The sequence below is a fragment of the Cupressus sempervirens genome, chromosome 2 (genome assembly GCF_028749045.1).
Source record: "Cupressus sempervirens isolate cs-2001-9-10 chromosome 2, ASM2874904v1, whole genome shotgun sequence".
Taxonomy (NCBI): Eukaryota; Viridiplantae; Streptophyta; class Pinopsida; order Cupressales; family Cupressaceae; genus Cupressus; species Cupressus sempervirens.
In genome coordinates, this window is record NC_143119.1 from 766,492,363 (window position 1) to 766,504,656 (window position 12,294).

General features: G+C 34.9%; 1 protein-coding gene across 2 annotated transcripts in view; it reads left to right on the forward strand.

Moving 5' to 3' along the window:
* The window catches only part of LOC149575706 (protein CYTOSOLIC ABA RECEPTOR KINASE 7-like), an 89,539-nt gene that overhangs the window by 19,849 nt on the left and 57,396 nt on the right, over positions 1-12,294 (forward strand). For both annotated transcript variants that reach the window (XM_089815472.1, XM_089815473.1), the window contains exons 3-5: positions 7,510-7,763; positions 7,946-8,072; positions 8,199-8,472. In XM_089815472.1, the coding sequence (XP_089671598.1) occupies positions 7,510-7,763; positions 7,946-8,072; positions 8,199-8,472 (655 nt within the window). The remainder of the gene's footprint in view (positions 1-7,509; positions 7,764-7,945; positions 8,073-8,198; positions 8,473-12,294) is intronic.

Sequence of the window (12,294 nt, forward strand, 5' to 3'; positions counted from 1 at the left end):
AAGTCACCTGGGATTTATGCCTAGTTAATTACTTTTGATTATATCAACGGAGAAGACGAAAGTTGTTTTTGTATACTTGTTATCTGTACCATAGATGTAAATATCATCTTGGGAATTTCTTGGCATACCTTAAAGATATTTTCAGTTTATCATGGAAAAACTGGTAACATGTTGGGAAACGAAAATGTGGACAAGTTCAAAAAAACAAAAGAAAACAGAAAGAACAGATGCTATTTAAATATTTGAAGCCATTCTAATTGCATAGAGTGCATGAGTGAAAGTAAATAAGGGCGTATACCATTAATTTTGAAATATGGATTTTCTTCATTAGTTTTGACTTTTATGATAACAGATAATTTGAATATAATTATCTTTAACAATTTCAATAAATGACTCTCCTGAGTAACAATGAACCATTTATGCAATGAAACACAACTAAGATATATAATACATCTTATCCCTGTCATTTTATTTAACTATCAAGTCCAAGAGAGTAATCTATACACAAAATGGCAAGTACAATATTAAAAGTGACAAGAGTCTCTCTAACTTCTTCAAATACCTCTTAAGTTTGCAGCAATGGCAACAATCATTCGTTGCATTTCAGGACAGCATCGGACCATTTCATGAACAATGTTTCATATTGATTATTATGATTAGCAATATTTACAATAATTTCATCACAGCAGTAACAACACCCTAATTAAATAAGTTAATAATGATGCTACCAAACAACATATTGATCAAGAAGGATAGATATCCGATAATGATAGATTAAGAAGATTACTAATCACAAAAGGATTATTTTGTCAGAATAACAATAATAATAACAACAATCTCAACTGGTACGACATAAATAGCTTGTTGGGTGGATATTTTGCAACCAACAGTTTGTGCAAATCTAGTCACAAAATAGGTAGATCAGCCACAACATATGAGACTAAGTCTCTCCTACTTTTAAGGGAAGCCTCCCCCTTCTCACCGTTCCTTGGATCAACTCAAGGTAAGCAAGAAGTTGAGAGATTTTGTAAGAGGCGTTACTAGTATTTTTTCCTCTTTATCTTTCAAGAAAGAATTCACTTACCCATGGAGCGAGTAATGGGCAAGATAAAATCTTTAAACTATCTTCTATCTAATAGCTGGAAACAATGATACCGATAAACCAACACCAACTCAAAGGTTGATTGAAAGCATACTAGTTTGGCTCTCCAAGTCCTTTTTCAATTTATTCTATAAGAATAACCTCTACCATTAGGGCACAAATACTTCTAGAAGTAGAGAATTATAACTATTTTTCGTGAATTTGAGATGGCAATACAAGCCACAATCAACGCTTCTTGTCTATGTATCACCACATTTGCTCCCAATCAAAACTTTGGCTCTGATTGTTTTTTTAACTCACTATGCTCTATTATTTAAACATACAATACAACATGAATCAAAGACAATAGACACAAATTATAGTCAAAGCTTCTAATTTGTGCTATTACAATTGCTTCTAGTCAAAGCTTGAAATCCCATTGCTTCTGTTTATTCACTTTTCTTCCAAATTCGTACTATACAATCAAAGTTATGCTTGCACAAGTTTGGCAGAGCTTTCTTGCATACAAAATAAAGATGATTTCTTACAATGTGGGGGCGGGGGGGGGGGGGGAGGGCGGGGGGGGCGGTGGTCCTTATATATGAAAGGGAGTGAGAGAATGGAGGAGGAAAAAGTTGGGATTAATTGGATAACATGTATTGGAGGTTCATGTAATTGAATTCCATGCAATCAGATTACACGTGATCTATCTTTTGCAACTACAAAGTTGAAAAACACTTGAAGAAAATGTTGAAGTTGTTCATTCTAAATGAATCAATCTTGTGGATTATTAGCAAAGGCCTTGTACTTGATGGTGCAATTGTGAACGTGACTTCTTGTATTAAGTGTCATTGCATTCACTTTGATAACCATGGTGCTGCATCTTTTGATAGCCTTTGATTCTCTTTGATGAATTTCCAATTGTTATTTGAGAAAGTTATGTAATCAAGTCGTTGTGCATTCCCCTTTGCCAGTTTTCCACATCCTGAAGTTTCTGACACTTTGACAACCTTCTTAGTACAGTTTCCCAAACAACATTTTTAATCAATATTATTATTTTTTGAAGCAAAGTGCTTGGCACATTCCCATACAAACCTAGGTTCTTGGGCAGCCATTGGGAAAGGTGGAGACCAAATGAATTACTACTTCTTTTGATTCGAAGCACACCTTCTTGACTTGAAGAGTTCGTTGTAGCATGAAAATTCTAATGCGTGAATACATCACTAGACAGGATTGGATCCATGAAAGTGTGGTTCTTGAGTTGCAATGGTGGATCTATGAAAGGTAGGTATTCCAAGTATAGATTAGATACTTGTGGAACATGTGATGGCTGGAGATGAATGCAACACCTTATATTTTAGGCACAAATAGCCAAAACCTGGGTTTCGAATGGTGGTTTATATGTGGTCAAAAGAGGGCTTTTGTTGGGAATGGTCAAGAATGCAACCTGGAAGCATATGGATATGTGAAAAATGAGAGTTTTGGCATTTAAAACTATGAGTTTTACCAAACTCGGGTTATCTAGATGTCATTGCATGTGGTGAAAACTTCTTATTTTTCATTGTATAAAATATGCAATTGGGTGTAGAGAGTGCGATTTACATGCATGGGAAAGTGGAAATGAGTTTGGAAAATGGATGAAGTGTGGGAGATGGAAACAAACTAAAAGCAACAAACAAGAAAGAAAAACTAAAAACAAAACAAAAACTAAAAACAAAACAAAAACTTACCTCTTGCTTTTGACTCAAACTTGACAAACTTCATAACCTCTCTTTACATGCAATTTCGTTTTTGGAGTTGGGAGACTTTTGCATTTGTAACAACAAGAAAATTTCAAACTTATTTAAAAACTAAATGCAAAAAACTAGGGGTGTATTTGAACAAATGAACAAAAATGAGCCAAAGAATGCAATATTTTAGCAAAACAAGTAAGAAATGCAAACAAAGTTGAATCCTTCTACTTACTTGGAGCTCAATGAGCCAAAATGGAGGAAAGAGAACTTTGGATGAATAAATCTTCTCCAAAATTGGGTCCTTCAAGTACAAACGTATGAAACAACGAAGAGCCTTTGAAAAATTCAAAATTTCAATGCAAATCATGGTCACCGAGAGCAAACGCATGTGCATGAAAGACCAAGCTGTTATTGCAATCTTCTTTCTTAAAACATTTTGTGCAAATTGATTTTACAAGGCCCAAGAACATGGGTGTTTTTGCTTCAAGATGTCGAAACGTGGTTGCGAATGTCATATACATGCAATTTTTTTTGGAGAAAGCATGTATTGGGCATTTTTGGTGAATAACGTGCCCTAGAAATGCATTTTTATGAGACCTTTTTGGCATGAAGGAAGAAAAATGTGGACTCTAGATGCATTTACATGCACTCAAAAGCCAAAACACACCCTTTAGATGCAAACACACGAGTTAAAAATGCTTGCATTTGTGAGTTCTAGTGCAAATCACACTCTAAAGATGCAATTACATATAATGTTTTAGAGAAATGCATGCTCTTAATGGAAAATTAGACTCTTGGGATGCAAACACTATTACGATAATAGATAATAGTCTATTATTAGTTCATGGTAATCTATTTGTAAACCATTCTAAATATTAGAATGTTTCTAATATTTAAGTTAGCTATAGATAACTGATAGCTAGAATAGAATGTTTCTATTCTTTACGATTGTTTCCTAAGGAAACGTCGTTCCATTCTTTTGTATATATAGACCTCTCAGTCTTTGTTAATAACATGCAAGTATTTTACCAATTACTTCGTAATAAACACATGGTTTATTTTTCCTTCCAACTCCAACATTTTCTTCTTATGAGCAAAATCAGACTCTCCAAAGTGAAACACATGGGGCAAATGCATATGCAAATGGAGTTTATAGTGCACATTGCACCCTTGGAGAGCCTTTACATGTGATTGTTTGGCTGGAAAATGCATTTTTACATGCAAATTGCACTCTTGGAGTGCCATTACATGTTTTTAAATGTGTTTTTGTCCGCCTAAGTCCAATATTTCTCTTCAAGAGTGAAATCACACTCTCCAAATACAATGACATGTTTTATTTTTGCCTTCAAGTGCAAATCGCACTCTCCGGGTGTCATTGCATGTTTTGAAATATGCTTTGACTTTCATGCATTTGGTTTGGACAAGCCAAAATCACACTCTAGAAATGCATTTGCATATTTTGGTCATTTGCATTTGCATACAAGAAGAAAATCTTCTCTAGATGCATTTGCATAGGACGCATTTCAAAAAAAGACATGCTATTAAGTTGCACAACTTAAATTTTCTATTTAGCACGTCTAATTGATTATTGAGCAAATATCACTTAAAGGGTTTAAATAGAATATTCACACCGTATAGTTTACATATGATATGTAAATATTCAATTAAAAGTAACATTTTACTTGGATGTTTTAAATAAAACATTAAAGTAAATCTCAACATTAAACTATAGATTATATAGTGCACTATAGTCACTTTAGTGAAAAATCAAAAAACAACTCAACATCAAAATATGACATAAAGTGCACTATAATGACTTAAGTGATAAATTTAAGTCATAAAGTAACTTAAAAACATAACACAAAGTGAATTTAAATTATATTTTTCAAAAAGTGCAACTCAACATTAGAATAACATCCATTTTTTAAATATGCAGTTGACCTTGGAGAGTCCACTTTTTGGGTGCTTAAATGGTTATACCTTTTGATTAACAAGTCCAATTAAGCCCTAAGATATACCGAATTGAAGGAAAACCGAAATCAAGAGATTGAAGGAAACAAAACACTAAAACCGACTATACAAGCACTAAAAAATGCAAAAAGGGACGTTGAAGGCCTCAAAAATCAAGCATAGACTGACAAATTGAAAAAAATGAAAAGGACTTGATAAAAGGCCTTAGTAAAAGGATTCACCATGCGAATTGGGAATGATTGGTTGATCAATGTTGGCCAATTAAATAGTCAGTTATCTTAGACAAATGCGAAACTCGATTGAGAAAGCTTCGTACTATTACCTACATTTTGTGATGACAAAATGCAAGACAACATAGCGGATGTGTATGGCAAAAATTCCCAAACAATGACCTCAATAATACAACCATGTTTACAAATAAAGTAACAACAATTATATCTATTGATAAGTAGAAATGACAGCACTAACATCTGCAGTTCAAGAGTAATGACAAACCACATAACAGCATGATCATTTGACAGTTCTATCTAGTAATAAATTCTCACAAATTATAAATAATGATAGTAGTGTTCATTGTTAACAAAGGCAAAATTCGTAAATTCCAATCTCAATAACGAGTAGTTGTCCGTTATTCACAATGTTTTCAATCCTGATTATTCAAAGTGTCTTTACAACTGTAGGTAACTATGTGCATTTTAAAATGATGTCAGAAATATTTGTCCCTTGCTAACATACATAACTGCTACTTAACAATGGCAGCTGTGAACATTAACAGCTACTTGCAATGTTCAAGATGCATGACCTGTTTCAAGCTTTCTAAAATTAGTGCAGTAGAATGATAAAAAAATTCCAGCTCAGAGTTTTGTATAGAAAATGTTGGCAAAGTTGCTGTCAATTATATTTTGTAATACTGCAATATTTTCAAGAAAATGTAGGGAACCCTGCCGAGAAAAGATATATCAGGAAAAATCATGATATTTTAAAGCTCTCTGTTTCTATCATCTTGACAGTAGATTTCTTTATTAGCTTTATGCATTTTCTAATTGTTTAATATGATAGGAGAAAGTTCTTGATGATCTTTTCTCAAGTGTAAGTTACTATTACTTGATGCCCTACTGTGAGAGCTTTCTTTCTCCACAATTTTGGATTAAACCTTCTTGCACTTGTCGATGTCTTATTTTCTTTGACAACTTTTTTCGTTATAATTGCTCCCATAGTCGAGACAAGGGAGAATCTAATACATAGGTATACCATCAAATCTTACTAGATATATTTTTTTTTCATTCACTAACATTCAAAATTTCCCTCTTATTTATCTTCTGGAATTCCTTCCGTATACTTCTGTTTTTGTCTAGATTTGACTTTGTCACTGCTATCCTGCTCTCTTTATAGTCCTGCTTTATGGAAGGTCACTATTTGCTAAGTAGTTTTATTATTTTGATTGTTAATTTAAAGATTCATCCGTTTACTGTATGTGTACCTTTTCAGCTCCTGCAGTCTCCTTCCTTAGTTATTGTTACTTTAACATTGTTGTCCCATTGAACATACTCAGGTTACTTCTGAAAATTAACATAATTTTTTAATGTTCTTCTTTCTACACTTTTTGTATTGTGCAACTACAAGTATTTATATATTATTATATTCATTTGCTTTTCCAACCAGCTCTGATGCACTATCTTAGCTACCTCAAAAATATTATATAGCCTTGTTCATCCACCTGATACCAAGTTTTAAATACGTGGTAAGACGTAAATGTAAGCAGCTAGGTTAAAAATGCAGAATATGCTACCTCACTATGAGTTCTGGTTGGTAAAGGAAAACAGGTTTTAAGATTGATTGCCATCTTCTCTATCATGTGTGGTCTGTTATAACTCATTCTCTTTGCTGATGCGAAAGCAGCTAAAAATTGTACATACATTGTCCATGCCACTATCTTACCTGGCCTGAAAAGATTCAACGGTCTTGACTCTTGACTATAATGCTTGATACCAAGTTTTAGACCACTGAATATTTTCAGGGTAGATAAGCTGCTAAAGTATGCAATTAGGTTAAAAAATGTAAGAGAGCTCTTTTGCTATGACTTTTCATTGCTAAATGGAAGAAAATTTTAAGATTGACTGTCAGCTTCTCTAATACCTATGGATATGTTGCTCTTGTATATAGTGATTCTAGACTCAGTCCACTCCCTACACTGAAAGGGGCTGGCACTACTCATATTTGTTTCTCCAATGTGAAAGCAGCTGAAATTTGTGAAATTGTGTCCTTATATGCCAGCCAAGCAAAATATCTTAGGTATTCTCCGCTACTGTTGGAAGAAAAAGCTTTTCAGAAAGGTTCTTGCAGGTGTAGCAATTGCATTTCTGATTGAGTGGCAAATTCTGATGGTGATATACAATCTTATTTCCAGAGTATGAATTAAAATACATATAGTATAATTTTATTTGTCTTCTCTTGAAATTATGAACAAAATATTTTGTCATAGTTGAGCATGTGCAGGTCTTTCACTGATCATATGTTAGTATTTTGTTGTTTAGATGAAATGACTATATTTGGGGTTAAGTTTTTTTAATTTATTTATTTCCAACTTATTATACTTGATACCGATATTATTTGGGTGTTGGTGTTATTTCTGTTCCTGTGACACCTATATTTCTCCACATTTGGTAAATTTTATCTAGTTTAATCTATTAGTATAAATTAGCTACCGGCTCTCCGTTTTTGCAGGAAACCATGGAGAGGCTAAGACATCTGAATTAGCCAAGAATGGTGCTCCACAAAAAATATTGCCCATTGAGGCACCCAGTCTATCGTTTGAAGAATTGAAGGAAGCAACAGATAACTTTGGGCCAAAGTCTCTGATTGGGGAAGGATCATACGGAAGAGTTTATTTTGCAACTTTAAGCAATGGCCGTGCTGCAGCAATAAAGAAATTAGATGTCAGCAGCCAGCAGGAATCTGATTCTGATTTTCTGGCACAGGTAGTACTGGACAACAAAACATTTCAGACTATATCATGTCAATAAAGTTATAAACATGTCATGTTTAATTATATCACATCTGGCTAGATCAACCTGATCTGTCTTTTTCTAATCTTTTATATTTATATAGATGTTGATCACTTGTTCTTTCTATACTTGTTTTCTCCCTATACTATATGCAGGTATCAATGGTTTCCAGGCTGAAGCATGAGCATGTTGTTGAATTGGTGGGTTATTGTGTGGAAGGGAATCTACGTGTTTTGGCCTATGAGTTTGCAACAATGGGTTCATTGCACGATATATTACATGGTATAATTGGCAATATTTTTTGGTTTGAAATTCATGTCCTACATATGAATCTTGAGAATAGTGTCTTTTGCTTGCATAAAATGTTGGAGTTAAGATGATTGAGATCCCAGTATTCCCTTAATGCAGGAAGGAAAGGAGTTCAAGGTGCTCAACCGGGTCCTGTTCTTGATTGGATGCAACGGGTTAAAATTGCTGTTGGTGCAGCAAAGGGTCTTGAGTACTTACATGAGAAGGCTCAACCTCATATAATTCACCGTGATATTAGATCAAGCAATGTTCTTCTTTTTGATGATTTTATTGCCAAAATTGCTGATTTTAACCTTTCAAATCAAGCCCCTGACATGGCTGCTCGCCTTCATTCCACTCGGGTATTGGGAACTTTTGGCTATCATGCTCCTGAGTAAGGTCCCATCTTGTAACTCATTATTGTTTGGGACTTTTGGTTTTCAAACATGAGCTTTCAAATCAATTGTTGTTTCTTAAAAAGTAAGCTTCCAAATCAATTGTTGTGGTCATTCTTTCTTGTATTTCTTTTGAGTTTTTCTGGCATTTGCTCACTTTCTCTCAATTTCGGAAGTTAAAAAGACAGTCATCCTTTTCTTTTGGTTTATTTCTTTTGTTTGTCAGTGTTAAAATATTTATCTCAATAGCACATGGAACGTTTCATTTTTCTTTGCTTAATGCAATTGACTTGGACTATGAATTTGTTCTTAGAGGATATTGTCTCATCCCATGCATGTGGAATGTTAATTGGTTTCTTTGTATTTTTTCTTAGAGGATATGGTACATAGACTTCTCTCTTTATCAATATCACATCTTCATTTTTTGTTGTTTTTGACGAGGTTAGTATTGCTACACCCACGGTCCCTTTTGATTCAGTGCAATAGGCTATTCATTGTTTCCTAGATCAACCTTGTTGGGATTTCAATCTATGAGACATATCATCTCCATTTGTCGAGTCTGCATTGTTGATGTGGAAGATTCAATGGAAGACATGCACTTCTCTTTGATGATATTAATGTCATCATATCTTCAATATTCCCAAATATTATTTTAAATTCTTCCCTCTCTTGGTTCCACATCTTTGATTGTGCATTCACTTCCTATTTTGGAGAAGATAATGGGAGATTTTTCTGTACCGTATTGAACTTTTCTTCCTAAAGGGAGAAATGTTGTTGGCAAGCACTGGATTGTTTTCTATTTTCAAGCACTCATCATTAGCACATGGATTACTTCTTTATGAGAATGAGTCCTTTTCTCTTCTATTGAGGGGATGTACATTGTACATTTGTGACAAAAGTAGTACCTAGCTGTTCATGTAGAGTTTTTCTTTCATCACATTTGCATGTTAGTTTTCACATTCTCTCTTTTGGAGGTGTTTTTTCTTGTTTATAATTAGGTCTTGTAGCTAGGACTCAACACTACATTCACCATTCATCATTAATGTATCTTTGCATTTCATCATACTCCCTAAGTTGCACTTAAGGGATTCAAAGCTAATCATTTAAGTAATTATTATTAGGTTCCAACGCAATGACATGATTATGTTTACTTAGATCATATTTTTTTTCCAGAAGTCATAAGATTAATACATATGGCGTCATCTGCTTTAATCTATTCTGAGGATTTATTTTAGGGTTTCATCATTGCCCTTAAGCAAACATTTCTGTTAGAAGTTGTAATCTTTCCTTGGTGTGTTTATAAACCAAGGTTAGAACTCCTTTCTTTATTGTTGTAATATATTAGGATATAAGCCAAGGTATCCTAATATATTTCTTTTTTGTCCTTTTTCCACTACATCTTATTTTGTCATCTAGTGGAATATGTGAGGACAAATATTTATTGTAATTTCTAATTTTAGATTATTCCTCCTTAAGAGGAATCTCACACTTGGCCTCACACACTTATGAATGGTGGCATTCATAGACATGGGAGTTACATTCTAACTCCTCTCTATCATCTCTATTTAAGAGATGACCCTTCTCTCTCATTTCTTAAGAACGAGGTTTCTTCCTCTTCTCAATTATTGTATGAGCAATTGCTCTCTTGCTCTCTCTCTCTCTCTCTCTCTCTCTCTCTCTCTCTCTTTCTCTCTTCCTTCTTAGGCTTTTCATGCCTCATTCATAATGTCACAAGGGGTTTTCTTTGCTTTCCCCTTTCCAAATATCTTGTCTCATGGTGTTGGAGCTTGAAGCTTTCTCTCTCCTATTTTATGGTAATATCTTATCATGCATTTACTCACTTAGATTCTTTCCTTGTTTTGCTTATTTACATATTTCTTTTTCCATTTCTAACATGGTATCAGAGCAGGTTAATCTTTGTTTTGAGTGTTTGCATGAAGGTACGATTCGAAGGAGACTCTTGAGAGAGATTTCAGTAATTTCTTCTTTAATCTTCTTAAAGATGGAAGAAATTGAATTTTTTTTTGAGTTTGGCTGGTTTACCGCCAAACTTGATTAACTTTTGTGTGCTCTAATTTGTGCAGGTTACTTCTTATTTTCTATTAGTTTTCATCTAACCCCCTTTGGAAGGCTTGCCGCCAAAGGGTTTTCCTTATTAGCAACTCTGTACTCTTTTGATATCTGTCTTGCCTGTCCTCCCTCCTGCTTTTGCCTTTTATTAGCATTCTGCTTTCCTGCAGATACATTATTTTATGTGCTCCAGAAGTCTCTTTCTTCCATATAAGAAACCCCCATATTGTAAACGGTCATCAGAGAACGTTCCCAAGTTCATCTGGGAGGACCGACCTTAAATTTTGGTTGTGATTTCAGATATAAGAGTGTTTTTGGGTTTAGAGCATAAACATAGTTTTTTTTTTGGCTCAGAGGAAATACAAAGTGGTGGAAATGAAGATCTCTGTTAGGATGAACAAACAATGGCTTCTAGCCCTGACTATCCATCTTTGTGCTCTGAGTATCCATCTTCATAGAGGATGGAATCAAACAAATACAACTTCAAATCTCGTTTCTCTGAGTATTCCCCTACATTAATTATGTAAGGACGTCCCCAGGAGAAACAACATAAATCTCTGTTCAGTTATTTCCCGAGATCATCAGCATAGAAAACACAAAATATGCTTGATCATAAGCACCTGCTGGTAAGATCACAGACAGGTCGCTTCTTTAGGACATTGCCCATAAAGGTCCCAAGCAGACAGGGAAGGAGTGGGATTGAATAGGCTACAGTTCACAATAAGTATCTCAATATCCTTCGGCTTGACACCCGTTTTTGCAAATAGCTCATCAATGGCACCAAACATAACCATCTGTGCTCTGCATGTCTCTATCAGAAGCCATAGGTGTTAACTATGGAACGCTTGGAGATAATTTGCCACCTCCTAGCCAGGTGGCGAAGTTTCTTCAGACCACCACTATTGATAGAGTGAAGCTTTTTGGTGTAGATCCCACTACACCATATATAGATACATTTTTTTTCGAAATTACAGCATATGATTGCTGATTATTTTGCGTTGGACTCGGTGGAGCATGCGCGGGCTGATTGTATATTAAAATTACATGCAAACACTTGTTCTTGTTACCAGCTGTTGCCGGTGCCCGTGGGGTTGTATTGTCGTCCTCGTCTGTAACGCCTGTGGGTGACGTTTTTTTTTCTCGAGTAAATGTTTTTGGAATCCTTTTATTTCGATGGCTTGTTTCCATGTGATCAATGCAATTCAATAAATTTGTTTACTAAGTTTGACATGAAAAGAAACAACGAAGAAGCGATAGGGAAAAATCTTCCGTCATTTTCGAATGCTCAACGAGCTCCAATTTACCACCATCTGAAATGGACAAAACTTTGATTGTTGGAAGCCAGTTCATGAAGATCATCCCTTTTCTTACGCACAATCCCCTTCTTTCGGTAAGCATCCAGGACCTCGGCAGATAGACATTGATCTAATCCTATCTTCTTGCTTGTGCGTCGCTTTAAAGCTGCTTCAAGGAGCCAACGAAGGGCTAAGGTTTGTTGACGATCTTTGTCAACAATATCAGGCACCTGATAAGTGGCACCGGCTACTCGCACTTTTGAAACCTCGCACACGGGCTTGATATTCCCTACAGCATCAACCAGAAGTTTGGTTGCATTGTCTGTCTGAGGCAGATGGTGAAGAGCTTGATAAGCAATAACACGAGCTGTTGTTTTTTCACCATCGTTTGTACAAAAGTTAATGAATTTATCAATCAATTGTTTATGTTCTAGACCTGGATCATAGTATCCTCCA